The sequence below is a fragment of the Balaenoptera physalus genome (assembly GCF_965194825.1).
Source record: "Balaenoptera physalus genome assembly, chromosome: 2".
Lineage (NCBI taxonomy): Eukaryota > Metazoa > Chordata > Mammalia > Artiodactyla > Balaenopteridae > Balaenoptera > Balaenoptera physalus.
The window spans coordinates 107,701,371-107,720,957 of record NC_138883.1 but is presented as its reverse complement, the minus strand read 5'-3'; the positions used below and the strand labels follow the sequence as shown (position 1 = coordinate 107,720,957).

General features: G+C 45.5%; 1 protein-coding gene across 8 annotated transcripts in view; it reads right to left on the bottom strand.

Moving 5' to 3' along the window:
* The window catches only part of TLN2 (talin 2), a 447,219-nt gene that overhangs the window by 85,696 nt on the left and 341,936 nt on the right, over window positions 1-19,587 (bottom strand). For all 8 annotated transcript variants that reach the window (XM_082444639.1, XM_082444638.1, XM_082444643.1 and 5 more), the window contains 6 exons: window positions 18,626-18,765; window positions 11,438-11,531; window positions 9,409-9,498; window positions 7,283-7,405; window positions 5,828-5,971; window positions 4,120-4,281 (listed from right to left, as the gene is read on the bottom strand). In XM_082444639.1, coding sequence (XP_082300765.1) covers window positions 4,120-4,281; window positions 5,828-5,971; window positions 7,283-7,405; window positions 9,409-9,498; window positions 11,438-11,531; window positions 18,626-18,765 — 753 coding nt within the window. The remainder of the gene's footprint in view (window positions 1-4,119; window positions 4,282-5,827; window positions 5,972-7,282; window positions 7,406-9,408; window positions 9,499-11,437; window positions 11,532-18,625; window positions 18,766-19,587) is intronic.

Sequence of the window (19,587 nt, the reverse complement as noted above, 5' to 3'; positions counted from 1 at the left end):
AATTTGGGCACACATTGGGAGGCCGGCTGGGTGCCGCATAGCAGGAGCCTGACAATAGCGGCCCCAGCACAGGCGGACCACTGCAGCAGGCAGATGGCAGGAGTGGACTTTGGCATCAAAGGAACTCGCATCCCAGCTGCACCGATCGCACCCCCTCCAGGGGGAGTGAGAGGGCTTCTAAGCTCAGTGGAAGATGCCGAGCCTCTCAGTGGTGCTGCCCATTTCTCCTGCTGCTTACCTCTCTCCACACTCCTCCCATCCTCTATTTTACTGTCTACAACACTCTCGGCCTATTAGGAAGGCAGATGTCTGATCATGCCACCAACTCTCAGGTGAACCTATTAAAAACGACAAGATGATTACCCCAGGTCAATCCCAAGGAATGGTTTTCTAATTGTGCAGTTTCATCGACTGCACCAACAGGATGAAGAAAGGATTTTTTTTTTTTGAGACTGGGCCCTAAGATCACATATCATGTAGCCCATTGCGGGTCAAGGGCAGGACCCTGAATAGCGTGGACCGTGAACTACAACGCCAAGCTCCCATCCAGCACTGTTTTCCATTTTCAAGAGGGAAAAGCCATTTCCTCCAAAGGAAGAATTGAGCATCAGAAAGGATGGTTTGTTTACATGGACAGTATTTCACTTTTCTGAATGCTGCTTCCACTCTGGAGATGGCTGAGCAACCCCAGTAAACTGAATACTCAAATCTGGCCAGAGGTGAAACTTCAGGCAGGCACGACAGTTTTCACATAGATATTCCATGTCACAGAATGTTTAGTACACCCGTCATAACAATGAAAGGGTAAATCCACTTAGCCAAATGCCCAGGCCCCATCAGGACCCTGGGCCAGCTCCTCTGAATGTTCTCACACTTAGCAAAAATCTCACAGGGATCTGGGATAAACAATTTCTGCATGTGCACCAGAATCAAAGATTCATGGACTTTGGGGGTTAGAAGGAATCTTAAAGATCATTTAATCCCAAAGCTCCAATGTTTCAGGCGATAAAACCAACACCTAGAAAGTGACATGCTAAGCCAAGCTCATGCCTCAGACCAGAACCCAAGACCCCTGGCTCCCTTCCCTCCTACTGACCTTAGAAAAGGCAACAAGAATAAGGCATAAGAAGCCCAAGAGGTTTTTTTCCCTCCTTTTTCTTCTCAAGAAACCTATTTACCAATCCAAACAAAAAGACGATCAAGAAAACGTACTTACAGCCAAGTTAAAACCGGTTAATGAGAGCTGGACCTGGTGTCTTTTGGACGCCCTGTCAATGCTTAATGGCAAAACCCTGAGCTTCAACTCCACTGCGAGAGGCAAGGACGCGCTCCAACTTCTCAGAGAAACAAAAGCTGTGTTGTTGCGCAATTTCTACTTGGCACCTAAACCTGAGTGACTGCACATTTAAAATAACATTCGATTCCACACATCTGATTTGAAGCTAGGTAAAGAGCTGACTGGAGAGAGAGAAGCAGGCATTGGTACACGGGGGGACCAGCAGAAAGACGGCACCCGTGGTTAGGGCTCCGTGTGTTTCTAAGTTGGCCGGCATTGAGAGCAGCACCTGGCAGGGAGGAGGGTGCACATATTTATTCTTGCTGAGCCATGCTTTGGGATTGCAAAGAATGACATCAGCAGAGATTTATGATCCCTGGAGGCAGGCATTCTAATGGGTGCTGATGACCCACTGTGGGGTAATCTGCTCCCTGCTCGCCAATGCTCCTCCAGGGAGGGGTTCCCCTCCTTTCATTGTGACTAGAAAGGTGGGGCAGCTGGGATTTAGGCTTGGGCACATCCTTTCGGTCTGAAGGAAAAAAAAAAAAAAAAGGACTAAGAAGCATAAAATTTAGAGCAAAATTCAGCCTCGATGGCGGCTGTTTCAAGCATTTAGGGAATTAAACATTCATTTGTTTTGCTATTTGACAGGATTCTTAACCATTCCTTAACTCAGGAAGTCTATTCGATATGTAGTACAGTGTGCTACAGTGAAATGACCTTCACCATTTTCCTATTAGTAAATTCAAAACAAAGTTCCTTGTCCCCGGCAAAGCCTGCCACCTGATGGGAATCGAAACACCAAGCGCATTTCAGCAAGCTGCGGGGCAAGAGGGTCATTTCTGTTCCTTGTGCACTGCTATCGATTCCCAGGGTGCTTGCGGGGAAGGAGGCTTCATCTTCTCCATGTCACAACAGCCTGCATCCCCCCTCTGGTGTTTCTGCACAGGCCTATCTTTAAGGCCATCACAAGAGCTCATTTGCTGCAGACAGTTACAAAGAGGGGTTGCCACTGTTGAGGAGAATCTGAAAAGAAAATGAGATCTTAACAGAGACAGGTCAGGATTTAAAACCGAGGAGAAGGCAGAAGAGAAAGGTATCCCAGAATTTGTATAGAAGAGTTCCTTGCCTTTGTCTCCCCCTTGGTCCCTCTAAATCTAGCCTGTTTTTTGATGATCGGAAAATGGCCAAGTTTAACTGAAATAAGTTAGTTACACAGCAACCGACAATGATGTCACTATGTCTCAATTCTATTGCTGTCTTTCCAGCCCTGCCTCCCCCCAGACTGGCACACAAGCACTGCAAACACAACCAGGTATTTCTTCCCAGGCTGGTGAGATGGCTTAGTCTCTCCACGCTAACGACGTACACTGCATGCCATGGGCGAGAGCAGGCTTGAGTGGAAAGGGCAGGGGATCTGGGTCTGAATTCCGGTCCACCACTTAGTGGCTGGATCACCCCAAGAAAGTTACTTAACGTCCTTGTGCGTCACTGTCCTGACCGTAAAAACGGGGATGGCAAGCACAGGGGGGTTGGTTGTGTGGACTGAATGAGTGATGTACACAAAACTCGGAACAGGCGTTGGGTAGACTAAATATCGGAAAGCATAAGCTTTATTCATTTCTAATACCATGAACCATGACAGTAATTAAAGGGAGCTGCCAGCAGGATCCTGGGGGCACCTGGGCACTAGCTTTATTTATTCGTCTTCAATCTATCTTATTATTGTCTTCAAATAAGCGGGTTTTAAGTTTTTTGTTTTTTTTTAAAGACTCTGTTTAAGCAGCTAAGTAATTGCTGACGGGGATAATTGCCCCGTGGCTCTCGCCTGCCCGCTTCCAACTGCTGCCGGGCTGCACAATCTCTCCTCGGCTTCTGCTTGGCTCAGCCTGTTGACTAATTTCTCCACAAGATTAAATTGGCTTTGTGTAGTGCAAGGGAAATGAGGTGTGTAGTAACATATCCTCTGGAGAGAACAGGGGGCAAAGCCCCATCCCTCCAGGACTTGCCCGGCAACAAAGCAGATCATCCCACCTCCACGAGTGTGAAAATCCTTCAGTAAAGTGTGACCCCTCCAATGGCCTTCCCTCCTGCATTTCCTGTTTTGCACAGAGCTGGTAGCTTGCCTTCCATGACAATCTCCTTTGGAGGTTCTTTGCGAGGGGTCTGCTGTCCAGGCTGTGGCTGTCTTCCCACCAGGTCAGCTGCTTGGTGTCTGCTGGGTGTCCCACGCACAGCAGACTGGGTTTGCAGTCTGATCACCCAGCTACAAATACTACAGCCCAGCTATTGCGATTCCCTCCTCACAGGGTACCCTTGCCCTGCTTCCCCTCAACCTGTCTATGGCCACGAACACAAAGACGAACTTGTTATCAACATGGAATGCTCTATATTAAGAAGCTCATGCTCCACTGAAAATATTTAAACAACTGTAAATAGAATAGATATCATAGGCTAGAATAAATTGACTTTTTTTTTTAAAGATTTTCCCAACAATTTCCCATTCCATTCTCCCTCTACCTTCTCTCTTGGTCCAGAGATATTTAACAACCATGGCAGGGCCCTCTACCAGCCCCGCAAAACCACCCTGGCCCACTAAGCACATAGTTCACCCCTCCCCACACACTATGCAGAAGGTTAGTAGAGACCAAGGCTGTTGGTTTTTCCTGATAAATATCTCCATCGCTAATGAACCACTCCTCAGTGACTTAAATCATGAGACTGAATTAGAAGTTGAACTCCACTAGAAGCAAGTACTAGGGAGCAGAGCTTCAATCCCCTACCTCTTTCCCCTCTGCAACAGGTGTCACAGGGATTCCTAAGGCCTCAGCTCAGCGACCTACCTTGATGGTCTTCACCAGGTTGGCAGTGCTGTTGGCGACTTCCTTGGCTGACTGGACAAAGTGCCTCTTGGCCACAGGGTTGCCCGTCTTGGAAGAGGCGATGCGGCAGGCATTGCACAAGGCTGAGGTGTGCTTGGCGACAATCGTGGCGGCTGACAGAACCTATAAAGCACGGACTGGGTTGGGGGCACGCCACGCTTCAGTGCAGAGAGGTCCAGTTCACTGGAGTCCACCCTGGTCCCGAGCCCTGGATTCCCCTTCAACTCACATGTCTAGGGCTCGTGGAAATAAAACCCATGTCTCTAGCTCTGCCGCCCCTGAAGTCACTCCAAGAAAGCGGAGGGCGAGAATTATTAAGGCAGAGAGACTAAACAAAGAAAAGGAAAGGCGGGACTGAATGTGGGAGTGGGCTGGGCTCCAGGCAGTCTCAGAGGAGATGCTGTCAGCTATCCTTTGCGACCCCCAGCCAGGAGGGATACGGCCCAGGGTCTAGGCCAGCGCTGCCCAACAGAAATACAGTGCGAGCCACATATCTAATTTTAAAATTTCTAGTAGCCACATTAAAATAAGTACAGAAACAAGGGAAATTATTTTAAATAATATATTTTATTGAGCTTGATATATCCAAAACATTTCATTTCACCACGTAATCAATTTAAGAATATTAAGCTCTTACAATCCTTTATCCTACTAAGTCTTTGAAATTGGTCAGTATTTTACGCTTACAGCCCATCACAGTTTGGACCAGTTACATTTCAAGTGTTTAACAGTCACATGCAGCTGTATGTCAGCCCCAGGTGGGCTATAGGCACCTTATTAAGGGGTGTGGCTCAGGGATCTCCCAGCCCCAGCTGCGTTTCTGAATCTGCCTGATCCACTTTGCTGAGGCTGGTAACACCCCTTTGGCCTTAACTGGACAGGTAAGGAATCTCAGGTGCACTGACACCTGCCTTAGGTCCGGGTGGTCCCCCGGGTATCCTTTACTTGGGTCCTTCTCCTGCCTCAAGAACGCTGGTCCCAGGGTCAGCAATGGATGTGCCCATCACAGCCTGCCTCTGCTAGCCCATATAGGCCATTCTTGTCCTTTTTAGCACATACTGCCGGAATTATTGAACACGATCCCCGTCACTTGGGTATTAGAAGTATCAAGGAACGTCACACATACTTTCTAGTTCTCAAATGTCTCTGTGGCTCCTTTTGTGCTATGGATTCTGACCCAGCTTTGGGGTCTGGGTCAGCACCACCGTCTCTGGGAAGTGAGCCCTGAGAACCCCTCAGAGAATTCATCACACCTTCCTCTGTGCATTGTCCTCCCTTGCCTTGTCATCATACCCCGATTGCTCCATCTTCCAAACTTTAACCCACAGTAAGAGTTAAGGGGGTAGGGGATCGGGTCTCACTCACAGTGACGCTTAGTGCCGAGCAAAGAACAAGCCCTCAACGTTATGTCCCCCGAACTGAACAAATGGGACTGTAAGCCTCCTGATGAATCTCGCTGTGATTACGCCACCGTGACTGCCTTCCAGCACTCCATTCCAAAGCACCTACCTGTTCCACCTTCACCACATTTTGCAACATCCCCCTAAGTCATGATCTGGCTGGCTTTGCAAGTTCTGAAAGAATGGTAATCTTTATTCTTGCAGTCTCCCACCACCCGCCTCCAAGAACTCAAGGACGCGCAGATCTCACATCCTTGCCCCAAAGTTACCTGTGACGGGCTGCTGCCGGGGTCCACCAGGTTCTGGCATGCCATCTGGATAGCCTGGTTTGCCCTGGCAAACTGGATGGGGTCCACAAGGCCCTGATGGCCTGCCTGGCTGTTCGGATCAGAGATGCCAACAAGGTATGCAGCCTGGAAGGGAGGAGATAAACCAGAGCTCAGGCTCGCTGCACTCCTAGATACGTCTGTGGGGGACTGTGGCCCCACAGTATACATACAACAGTCATTCTCAGGTGCTCCCAGTGCAAGGTGGTCAGAGTCATCTCATCAATAAGAGTTTAGGCATGGACAAGCAGACACTCGCTTGGGCCAGGGACATGCCAGCAGGAGTTTGCTACAGGCTTTTGGGAACAGTCTCCTTGTTCTTAAGAAAGCCTCAAGAAGCTCTTCCATGGGGCATGACCAAGGATAGATGCAGCCCTGAGTGCTCTGGCAGCCACCTTATGACCATAAGGGGGACCAGCCTCAGCATGGAGCTCACTCTTTGGTTGGCAGATGGCAGAGGGGAAAAAAAGTGGGTGTAGACTGATGGTGTGGAGCTACTGGGTAGGCCAACCCTGGAGCCTGCCCTACATGAGGATTTCTCATCTCGTAGACTAATGTATCCTTATTGCTTAGGCCAGTATTTGAAGCAGTAAGTAAGAATGAATAAAATGGTTCAGGGGAAAAAAAGGCAATATTTGGTCTCCAAGAGGACAAGAGGCTACAAGAGAAGGTCTTCTCTTCAAACCCTTTGGATGCGTTAGCCAAATAACAGGGAGAAAATGAATCTGTGAGGGAAAATTCTAACCTTAACTCATTTCCCCTGAGATATGAGGGGCCAAATAAGGCAAGGTGATTTCACCCCCTGAACTAGGGATGTTTTTCTTTGGTTCAATAAAATCTTCTAGGCTCAAAGCAACTGTCAAATGATAAATCCTTCAAGGTAAATGCTGACATTCTTGGAAGTTCAGTTACATGAGCTCAGCAATTATTGGAAATGCACAGCACAGTTGAAGACGAGCCAGGAACATGCCTGATCACGACTCTGTGTGATGGCATCCAATTTTTTCTCCTTCTGATTCTAAAAAGAGCATGACTAAGACTTTTGCAACTCTAAAGCCTCAGAGGGAATTTGAATTGTGTAATACCTATTTTTTCCCCCCAAACAACTTATCTGTAACAATGACCTTAAAAAAAAAAAGAAAAAAAAAAGACTGGCCTCTGAACCCTTAGGCTGGGTCTGCAGGGTTCAGTGTTCTCTCCAGGCTGCTCTGCTCCAGGGGTAACGGGCTGATGTTTTGCCTAAATGCTCAGCCAGCAAGAGCCACCACCTTCTCCATGGTTTCCATGGTGATGGGTGGAGACAGAGTTGAAGCTGAAGCCCCCGTGCCTCCCACAGGGACCTGGCACAGGACAGGGCTGGAAGGCCTGCATCGTGGGGCACGGGGACCCATGCCTTACCTGGGCTGCAGCCTCCGTCAGCCCACAGAGAGCCTTGGACGCAATCCCCACACACTCCCCAAAGGCAGGGAGGTCCCCGGTCTTGGCATTCTGCGAAATCCCTGCCATCGACTCGCCCAGAACCTGCAAAACAAACCACCAGTGATATTCGGATGAGCATTCCTTCAGACCAAGGGGTAAAGGGGCTACCCTTCCAACTTGAATATTCAAGGCCACTTAATTTACAATATTTGCCATTATTTTACTTTATTTGCAATAAGAAGAGATTCAAGATAATGATATCATTTCTGTTCCACAAAGAGAAATAAATAATGAAAGTCTGAAGCTTTCACCCAAAAGTTATCTATATCTCAAGGAGGTGCAGTTACTATACACAGATCAATAAACTAAAATCTATACAGGGCACCCCATGGGTAATGGTCTAAACTGAGAACTGTTAGTTCCCAGAATATAAAATCAGACATATCTACCGAGCTGTAGGTGAAGACCATACCCAGAAAGCAGAAGACACAATCTTCCCGATATTATTCACTTATTAATTGATAGTCTTTAAAGAGTGTATATATAGAGAGAAAGATAGATAATCTGAACACTAAGGCTAAATTTTTAAGTATTTACTCTTACTTTGAAAATCATTGCTATATTTTCAAGGTCTGATAAGACCTTTTATCAGAGGTCTTTTTTTTTTAAGCATTGAATTAATTAATTAATTTTGGGGGGCTGCATTGGGTCTTCATTGCTGTGCACGGGCTTTCTCTAGTTGCAGCGAGCGGGGGCTACTCTTTGTTGCAGCGTGCATGCTTCTCACTGCAGTGGCTTCTCTTGTTGCGGAGCACGGGCTCTAGGCACGCAGGCTTCAGTAGCCGTGGCACGTGGGCTCAGTAGTTGTGGCTCGTGGGCTCTAGAGCACAGGCTCAGTAGTTGTGATGCACAGGCTTAGTTGCTCCCGCGGCATGTGGGATCTTCCCGGAGCAGGGCTCGAACCCGTGTCCCCTGCACTGGCAGGCGGATTCTTAACTACTGCACCACCAGGGAAGTCCCTATCAGAGGTCTTTAAAATAACAGCTAAAAGGGATTTCAGTACTCAGAATCTAACCCAGAGAGGTCAAGCACCATGCACAAGGTCAGACAGAAGGTCACACATGCAGAGGCAAGGCGCCTGCCCCATATCTGGTGTTGTGTCTTCATGGGCCTCCTCATGCCCCTGGAAGGCAGGTCCAACTTTCCAGGGCCACAGATCTTAGAACTGAAGGATGTTCAACAGAACTCTTTAGGGAGACTATCACATCCAAGTCTAAAACCCAACACAGAGTTCTTTGTTTGTCAAGAAGCCATCTTGGATAGGGAAAGAAAGAAATTCCATTCATCTCGCTTGCATTTCATTTTATCTTGATTTTGAGGCATTCTCAAAAACACTGGTGCAATTACCATAGATCAGTGTTTCTTGACCTTTTAAAATATTATTATTATTGCTCTGATAAGAAGTCTTTTTAGACCACCCCCCTCCAACTGCCACCCACATTAAATTAAATACTAAGAAATAAGATCTTGTTGAGCAGCGTTAAGATTTGGAGAAGGGAGGACACAAACCTTTGTATAATCTTAGATACTTTCACCACCCGCACCCCCCCAAAACCCCCCCACAATTTTTCACTCCCCTTGAGAATGCAAGGCATGGATAGATGGTGAAAAGAACACACAGGAGGATCTCATATAAGCCAAGGTCATTGAAGGGCTTTCCCCACCAGTGCAGTCCCAGGTGAAGGAAATACATGCTCTGATTCATAGTAGGACCCATCCCTCACAGGGTATAAGCAGTGGTTCTCATAGAGTGGCCCCTGGACCACATGGCAGGACCGGGAACTTGTCAGAAATGCACAACCTCCCCCACGTTGGGATCTACTGAATCAGAAACTCAGGGGTGTGACCTAGCAAGGTGTGTTCAACAAGACCCCCAGGTGATTCCGATGCACAGCCAGGTTTGAGAAGCACCTGGGCAAAGGGCGCCATAACAAGGCTTTAGGACACAGGCAGCCATGCAAAGGGGCCACGGGCTGGTGCACACAAAGCACGTCTTGATTCTTCCCCACAATGAGGAGGGATGTTAACGGCACAGCCAGGCTTACCTTGGAGTTTTCCATTACACTCTCGATGCAGTCAAAGTAAGAGAGGTCACTAACAGGTTCATTGGGATTGTCCAACATCCCCTTGACAGTCTACAGAAGGAGAACACAACTTAAGAGCAAGCCTTATAGAACAAGGGAAACTCAACATAAAATACCAACTACCAACTTCCCCTCCATACACAGGATTCTGGTCATTATCCAGATTCTTGACAGGAATTTAGGTCACAGTGTCTATGACTTCAGATTTCCTGCGGGCAACACCACACTGATTGGGGTGGGTGTGTCTTGGTTAGTTTTGACAGAGAGGACTCTCTTGTTTTCAGATGTGAAGGAGAAGCATGGTGTCCACAGAACGGGGACATTTTTTTCTTAAAGAATCTGAAAGTTAGTGGAAGGCAATATATATTCATGGTCAATGAGTATAATTTCTCTGCTGGATAACTCCAAGGAGTTTAAATATCAAGGACAGGTTCATTCATTTCTTCTTGATTAGTAGGGACCTCAGTTTTCAATTCTGGGACCTTTCAATGGGTAGGCATGAAAGAAGGTAACCCCCCCCCCCCAAAACCGCCCACTGGAATGGTTCATTTGTTTTTAATTTTAAAAGTATAGAAAACGTTGAATCTTGTTTAGGTCTCCATCAAGGAACAGGGCATGGGGCTTGCTTCTTCTGCCTTTGTCTCCAGTCTGCTGAAAACCGTTGCTAGCTCTCATGTTGCAATAATCTTTGACCATCGTTTATGAGGGACTTTTCCAGGGGAGGAAAGTCAGGGGACATAGCCATCCATCTTCCTCCCCGTTGAGTGAGAAGATACAGTGGGACCTAGCAGACCTTGGGGCACAGCCAACAAAAAGACAAGGCCATGTGAGTTACTAAGGGTTGGAGGAAAGTAATGGTGAAACTGCTGAGTTAATCAGCAAAGATCTGAGGGAAAGAGGGCTGCATAAAGAAGGTTTTCATTTCCTTGAAGAAACTCCCCCCTCTCCTTGGATAATCAAAATTGCCTTAGTAACAGCAACACTGAAATAGTCATAATTTTGGCAATCAAGGATACCATTAAGGCACAGAGTATGTGCATCTGGGCCAACAGACCTCATTTAGATCAACAGTCCACGTATCATTTATAGTTGCAAATGTGAACAGACCAGGATAGGGCAGTAACTCACCCAAGGTAGGAAACATTCTCCACTGTTTTCAGAATGCTTCAGTCCCCTGCCTATTCTCACTTTCAGTTGTGCCAATGGCCTCTTGCCATCGGCGGACCGGGCCTCAATCAGACCCTTCAGAAGCTGCAATCAACCCCCCACCCCTACCCTCTCTGGCATGGTGGGTATCCCTGTTCAGAAAACTAAAGGTACACTGGGTACAACCAGCTCATATCTACTGAGATAACCATTTGCCTGTTTCAACATAACCTGAATTGGTTAGGACTGCTTTACAGACAAGTAGGCACATTGATTTTATTTTTGCCCACGTATACTCTGTGGGCATAAATGAATTTTCCATTAAAAATAAACCCTAAGTATGAATATAAATTGATAAGCCCTACACTGTGTCTGGGCCACTAGGAGCCCCATGGCCACCTTGACTGTATAGTAATAAGTGTTACTCCTGGGTTTTCTCTAATGCGCCCCCTACATGTTACAAAATACAATGTATAGGAAAATCATTTTTACTCATAAAGCACATCTATTCCAGCTTCTCCCAAACGCCCCAGAATAATCACTCCCAAACTTTTTAGATAGAAATTGCTTATCTTCAGCCTACACTCAATACCATAGGCCTCTTCCTGTTTGAAATAAAGAATCCTTTAACAAAGCAACGCTTAGTGGAAACAGGGAAGCAGGGATGATAACCCCACCAGATCTAATTTTTCTTTAATTCCTTCCCACTTGGATTGGAACTTTGGCTCCAATAGTTTCCCGGGAAAGATAAAAGGTAAGAATAGAGGAGAAGAACCTGACCCCGGAGGGAAAGGACAGACACACAGACGCTCTGAAATCCTCAACAGCCTTTCCAGGGACTCACCTCGAGCTCCCGCAGGGCGTTATCACATTCCTTCTGGCCAGGAGCTTGCTGGGTGCACAGAGTGATCAGCTGATTGATGCTCTCCGTCACAGCTCTGCGACAAATACGGAAAGAGTGTTTTTTGTTTTGTTTTGTAAAGATCAACAGTAATTTCCCCAACAATGTTTTGTAGGTTCGCTAGGAATACAATTAATTCACTATAAAGGCTGTGGTCCCTGTGACAGCTCTTCCACAAGGCTCTAAACAAGCAGTCCCCGACCTTTTTGGCACCAGGGACCGGTTTCGTGGAAGACAATTTTTCCACGGGGTGGGGGGCAGGGGGGATGGTTCAGGCGGTAATGAGAGCGATGCGGGGGATGGGTCAGGCGGTAATGAGAGCGATGGGGGGCAGCAGATGAAGCTTCCCTTGCTCGCCCGCCGATCACCTCCTGCTGTGCGGCCCGGTTCCTTACCGGTCCTCGGCCTGGGGGTTGGGCCCCCTGCTCTAAACAACCCAAAATCAACCACAGCCAGGGAAGAGAGAATGAGAATCCCTACCTTGCTTCTCATTATTCATTGATTTACCCTTAAAAGTATCAATACTAATAGTTCTCTTAAGAAAGTGTGGCTATCTTTAATATATTCACAAGAAGGAATTCACAATGAAGTTGCAAATGGCAAACAGCTCACAGTAACACTGTTTTCAGAATCCTTCACTAGCAGCCCATAGGAATGGGATGAGCTGAGCTAGGCTATTTTGGACAGCCTTTGTATAGTTTGGACTATTTTGTATATTTTAAAAGTCACACTGTAAACTGTGCCTTATGATTTTAAAATCTCTTCTTACCATTCATTTCTACATGATTGACCAGTTCCTAGAAGCTATACCAAAATCATTCTTTAAAAGAGCTATTTTCTTTGTTAACATTAATAGGAATCAGAGATTCTTAGATGATTTTACATGTGTTTCCATTCTTCTTAGAACTTAAAACACAGCCCAGATTTTTTTCTACATTGGCTAGGGTTCCACCCCTCCTGGACAGCCTCTGTTTAGGTTGCCATAGATAATTTATAAAGGCACAGTCCATTCTGAGTTAATTTCTTTAATAAGGTGTGAAATATGGATCCAGATTTTTTTTCATGGGTGGGGGGAGATATGGAAGTCTAATTATTCCAGTACCATTTAAAATGCCATCCTTTCTGCACTGAATTGCTTTTTTAACTTTGTTGACAATCAGTTGGCCATATCTGTGTGGGTCTACTTCTGGACTCTGTTCTATTCCATTGACCTGTTTGTCTAACCCTTCACCAATACTATACTACACTGTTTTGATTACTGTACCTTTACACTAAGTCTTAAAATTGAATACCCTTGTTTTTATAAATGAAAAAAACAGAGACACACACACACACACACACACACACACACACACACACACAAGATAATTCCCTAAGGAGATGCTACAAATAAGAAGCAGAAACAAGACTTAAACCCATGTCTATCAGACACCAAGGCCAGATTCAAAACCATTTTTCTGCAGGGTCATAACTCGCCCATAGTTCTGGCAGAACCCTGAATTCTATTCACAGTCAGTAACCACTGCAGCTAACAGGCAACTTAAAATAAAACAAACAAAATCAAAATAGGACACACATTGCTGCTAATCATTAACACTGTCTAATATAAAGATGCCTCATTTTATTAGTTAAATTGGCTTTGCAGCTTCCCACAGAATATCAAATTAGATGGAAAAAGATGTTGCCAGTGTACAAAGGCAATCAGCTTAATTATTTGATGAGGAGCTACTGCTTTGAATTTTAAATTTAGCTAGAGTGATGGGAAGAAGAAAAACATTCCTCAGCTCAAAAAAGAATCCTCAAATAGTTTGTGTAAGATTAACTCTAGTGACTCATTTATTTGGGGAAAAGTGCTTAACTAAGTAAGGTGCCATGGGGAAGCACTGTGCCTTCCAGGTGCAAAGCAAAACAAGAACAACTGAGACAGCAGGACAGTCTCTAGTTGGGACCGCCTTTGGAAGGTGCAGCTCATGATGTATTCACTGGAAGGGTCCCCCAGAGAGTCCAACACCGTGTTCTGCAATGGCAGCCTTCAAGACATACTTCGGAGCAGACAGGCTGGATATGTCAACATAACAAAGGGTACAGCCCTCAACTGTGGTGACACGATCATTTGGGGAATATTTCCACGTATCACACAAGCTTTCCATTTGGCTTATTTCTTTCAATGTTTCCTGTTTATCTACATTTTTAAAAAAGCTAGTCTTTATATAAAGATTTTTCCATTAGAAACTAAGTGTTTACGGGAATTCCCTGGCAGTCCAGTGGTTAGGACTCTGCATTTCTACTACCATGGGCCCGGGGTTCAATCCCTGGTTGGGGACCTAAGATCCCGCAAGCCATGCGGTGTGGCCCCCTCCAAAAAGAAAAAAAAAAAACAAACCAAAAAAAACCCAAAACTAAGTTTACAATTGGTAAATCCAGAGAATATATAGCTATTCACTATTCACTGTCCTTTCAACTATTTTTAGAAGTGAAAAATGTTCAAATAAAAACTTGGGGTAAAAAAAAACAACAAACAAACAGACTAAGAGTTTGTGGTGGGATAATCCTTAACAGAGCCAGCACAGCACTGCATGTTTGAATGAGTCACTTGGGTAATACTGATCCACGACTAAAAAGCATTATTTAGGTATCATTTATCCCCATAACTCATTTTAGAGTCTGGATTGCATAGCTAAATAAACTTAGTGGCACAGAGGCAAATGGTTATATAGATTTGACAATGGGAAACAGTATTTTCATGTTTCAAACTACAGTACTTATTTATAAGAGCGAAGGATTAAAGACAACCCAAATATGCAATGATGAAGGACTGACTAAATGTATAATCTACAACAGAATTCTTGGCACCCATTAAAAGTCATGATATCATATTCCTTATATAGAAAACTGTATGTAAAACATAAACACCACATAAGTCCATACCTGTAAGAATATACATATGCAGAGAAAAATGACAATGACGTATCACAATGTTAACAGTGATTTTATAATATTATTTTAAAGCAGATACCAGTAAATCTACTAAAGCATTATGAATTAACCTACTTATACTGTTATAAAAATACAGCCAAAATTAGCTGCATCCTCCCTTTGTTCTATGTAAATCCAAGTAGGCTTGAACTGTAGTTGCTTTTATTTTCTCCACACTTTTTGGTAATGATCAAAGCCATACAAGTTTATTTTAAAAAATACAAAAAATTAAATAACCGTAATTTCACCATCTAGAGATAGTTTTCCTGTAATTCATTCTTTATCTAATCAGCATATTTAGCCACTCTCGGTTTTTAATAAATTGGGATCTACAACCTCAGATGTTAAAGTCTTTCTAACCTACAAATCATTTAGCATTCAGAGATACTAAATTGATTCAGACAGGAGTTTGTGAGCTCTGGAAGGAAATTTTATATAGATATAGAATTGGGGCAGAGGTGAAGAAAAGAAGAAGAAAATCAACCAGTTTGTGCTTTTGATTATTTATTAAGCTCAAGTTGTCCAATAGCAAGCTTGGAGGGGAATAGAGCAACTTCAGATGATTCCCTTTCTCAAAGGAAGACGTGCTTAGAAAGGCAACTAAGAGCAAACTGAAATTCACCTGTCTGTATTCCCTGGGTCCTACCATGTACAAGGCATGGGGAGTAAAATAATAATACAGTTTAAGTCTCTCTAGGAAAGCAAGGTGCTTGCAATCCAGTTGGAGAGGCAAGACAATGAACAGACAAGACACAAAGGTGAGCCAGAGGAAGCAGTGATGGGGGCGTGACACCAGACAGGATCAGCCAGACACAGGCAGGGCTCGCTGGGAGTGCAAGAAAGAAAATGAAAGCCTCGACCGTGGGCGTGGGTTCTGCCTATGAAGGAGGGCCCAACATGGACCAGAGCAATTGGAAAGTCAGGGCTCAGTGAGATCCTGATTTGGATTATGGGAATGGAACATTCTAGAAGAGACCAAGAGACAGAAGAAGGCCCAGTGTACATTTTTCTACTTTACAGCATTGAAGTGCTGCTTGCTGGGACATCCTCTTTCACCATCTCTGGAGACAGGAAGACTCCTGCCTGGCAGGAACTTCAAAGCAAAGGGTGGTCCGGGAAGAAGCGCCTCCTGCAAGGTCCTAGGGAGCCCTCAGGGGACTGGAAAGCAGCTGAACACCTGGCCTAGGATGGCCCTGATGCTGGCAGCTGTGGGCGTCAAGTCTTCAGCCCGGGAGTCCTTCTGGCCAGGGTGACTATGGTGTGCTCAGCAGCTTGGGGAGGTGCTCAGAGTTAGGGCACTTCCTCCTTTTGCCACTGCCAACTGGTTTCCCACTTCCTTAACTAAGTTCAGGGAGCATCAGACCAGCCCCCAGGCAGGGAAAAGCCTGATGAACTGTTGACAAAGGGTCTCCAGCTCCACCCAACTTGCCAGAAAAGAGCCAGAGCCAAGCAGTTACACAGAAAGAAGACAAACAAGCCAGGAACTCAACAGAAAATGACTTCCTCCCCATGAACATCAGAAACCAAGGGACCAGCTTCCTCAGATGTACCTGGGCTCAGATGCAGAATGATGAGTAGAGGGAAAAGCACACACACTCTACTGCTCTCCCAGAAGTAAACCATTTTTTCCTAAAGCAGGAAGAATCATGGAGACTAGAAAGAACAAAGAAAGGGTTCAAGTCTGCTGATGTAGGAGCAGGGTGGGGCTGAGTTGGTCCAGGCCTGGGTCCCCACAGTAGCATCTCTGGGGCCTCTGGGGACATCCACATGAAGGACAGGCAGGCATGGCCGTCTCAAGAAGAGGGAGGGCAGTGGGACTGAAGATGAGGACGAGAGCAATCGGATCCCTGCTGCCCAACTCCAAAGGTACTTATGCACCGGACTGTTGTGAGGCCCCGATAGAATGAGGGTGGCATGCCCTGATTGTGCCCCCTGTCCTAAGTCTACCAGGGCCGTCCCAGTCTTACAGTGTGTGCCCAGCACCCAGTGCTGGGCCGGGCCCTTATCAGGCATGTGGTAAAAATCTGTTTAATGAACAAATGAAGTAACAAGAGAATGAATGAAGGCACCCCAGGTGGGCAGAGCTTTACCCTCCAAGGGGAGCTGCCTGACTCACTTGACCTGGCTGGAGCTTCCGCTGGGAAATCACCCCAGGGAGCAGAGCTTGCCAGCATGGGCCAAGAAGCCAAGGAGAATAGGCCAGCAACTTCCTGCAGCTGTTCCAGCCCAAGACTATCAGTTCACGTGATGATTCTTGAGTGCTGACTTGGCTATGAAACCATCAGGCTGGGAATTCTGTCAACTGCTGAAAGCCAGGATAGACCGAGGCAAAGAAAGCTTTTTTACCTCGCCTCCAGGTCCCTTCCTCAATGTCACCACCAGGGGGCATCCAGACACTCACAGAGCCAGGACACCAGCAGCATGCTTTCAGGTCCTGGATTCCCTTCTGTACCGGGCTTTCAAAAGGCCAATTTATACTCTCCCCTCATTCCCACAATTTAAGAGAGTCGACAACACGCTCTAAGTTGGAAACTGTAATTTTGAAATGATGTGAAAAATTTAAGATAATGAAAAACATCTGAGTTCAGATACCTGGCAACATTAGTTGCCTTGCCCAAAGGTTGTTTGTAGGAAAAAAGAGTGATTAAGAGGGTTTTAGATCAGAAACAGCTGCACAACAGAGAAGACATCACTGTCCCTCTTCATCCCCACCACGACCCCAGGAGGGCACTCACTTAATGGAGCAATCACAAACAAAGCATAAGATGGAGGTGGGGAGATGTGAGGATATTTTTCCCATCACCTAGTGGCTCTAGCTATCGTTTGAAGGTAAAGTATGTATCTGGGAATAAATGAAGAAACTCAAAGGTTTTGAAGGCAACTGCTCTGAAATTACCTAACCCCCCCCATAAAAAAAAAATAACACTACAAGCAAAGAGGAGACCAGAGACAGGTTTTAACCAGTGGTATCATGCTACTTTATATATCGAGAACTGAACAGAGCTCAAGGACAATGTAATCTGTACACATCCCTATTTCGCAAATGGGAACGTTTAGACAGGTTGAGTGACCTGACCAAGGTAACCTAGTTAGTCAAGCACTAAAGCTTGTACTAGAATTCAGGTCTCCTGATCCTAACAACTTAAAAAAAGCCAGGAGAGATAAAGACATTAAAAAACAAATAAGCAAACAAAACCAAGTTTAAAAAAATTTAAGTAGAATTCAAGCCATGTGATTTAAAAATCACTAATCTGCACATTTTGAAAATGTTTCCAATTATGCTACGTGTCCTAATTGTCTTGCATTTAATCTCTCACTGCTGTTAGTTTTCCTACATATAAAGTGATATCAAGAAATGCTACGAAAACAGGCCAACACTGCCACAGGAAAATAAAATACCCTACCCTCTCGGTTCAGGAATACGAATGTGGGATTGTCAATATAAAATTTTCCTGGGCTGTCACTGCAGTTTCTCCAGCTACCAGCACTCCATCACTAGTTATTGAACTAAATGGCCAGAATGGCCCTGGAGCAGAAATTGTCTTGTATGACCCACTTCCTCAGGTGAAAACAACAGGAAAGAAGAACGTCGACCTTACCCCAAGTTCAGATTCATGTTTTAACATATTTCCAAAAACAATTTACTCCTCCCCACCACCCCATTCATTCTGAGCTAGAGCCCTTCTGCACATGACGAAGTGAACATGTTTAAATCCATCTAATTAACATTGGTGCCAGGCACATAATAAGACTCAAGAAATGTTGAATGGCTAGTTGAGTGTCGGTTTTTTTATACTTTTCAGCATCTTCTGATTTCTTTTTAATGAACTTATATTACTTCCATAATCTGAAAGATAGTAATACTACTTTCAAAAAAATCTAAGCCACTATGTTTATACATCAGTGGGGGCCTCAAGACTAAGCAAGTCCTCCTGAAAAGGCTTTAAGAGGAGACAGAAGGCATCTTTAGTGGAGAAAGCGCATGCAAATGAGCCCATTTAATAAGACACCAGCATCTCTGTCACTCTCGCCTCCAACTCTGACAACAGAAGGTCAGCACTACCTCTTCGCTCAGCAAAGCAGCAGGATGTCAGGTGGATCTTGCAACTGACGTTATTTAACCACACATGAACGCCCATTTTGTTCCACTCTTACCTTGCAGCTGCGGCCAGGAGATTTTTCGCATTGGGTGCTCCTGGGTCTACAGAGAGAGACTTGGCAGCTAACAGCAGCTTGCTGGATGCCATCGAGATGTTCTTGAGGTTCCCTATCACTTGGATCTGGTCTTCTTTCGTCTGGAAGGTCAAAAGGAGCCAGAGTAATTAGGGGCTGTCCATTTCTCCTAGGCGGCATTCAGAGCTAGGAGCAGCACCTTGAAACGGAAGCAGGTATCTGTCTAGATTGCATTAAGTCCAATTAGTCTGCAGATGCCTAACTTGTCGAGACTCTGCCCAGTGTCTACCGTTCCCCAAACAGATATCCGGACCAAGATGCACACAACAGGACAGAAATCCAGCCCTAGTGGGTCAGCCAAGAGCTGTGCTGTCTCACAAGTGTGGGCATGAATGCGGGCGGGAGGGAGAGAGCGAGCGAGAGAGCACACAGACAGGGCCACGACTCCAGCATCTTGCTCAACAACGCTGGAGTTATCAAGGGGCTTGTCCATCTCAGCCTGGCACAAACGACCGTCACTGTCTGGACATTTAGAGCTGACTGCATCCCAGAAGCTCCCGACTCTGGAAAGGATACATTTCTCACCTGGCCTGCCATCCGAGAAACAACCCTTTGTATATAACAGAGTAAAAAACACCCTGGGTACCACTTTTAGGGAGTTCACAGGAGCTCGCAAAGAAAAAAAAACCAGCTCCATAAGCTGACACCAGACCAGTCACCCTCCCTTGTTCTAAACAAGGGGTTTATCTGTTCATCTGAAGGAGGTAAGTTTGAATCACTTGACACTCAGGATCAGACACAGCCTTTTCAAAAGGACTCCCCGAACTTCAAATACATGAGTTTTTACAGTATTATACCACATTTGAAGTACAGGATGCAGAGCTGCCCTCCCTCCAAAAAGCATAAATAAAATGATGAGTTCTGTTGGAGGATCGTGGGAAAAG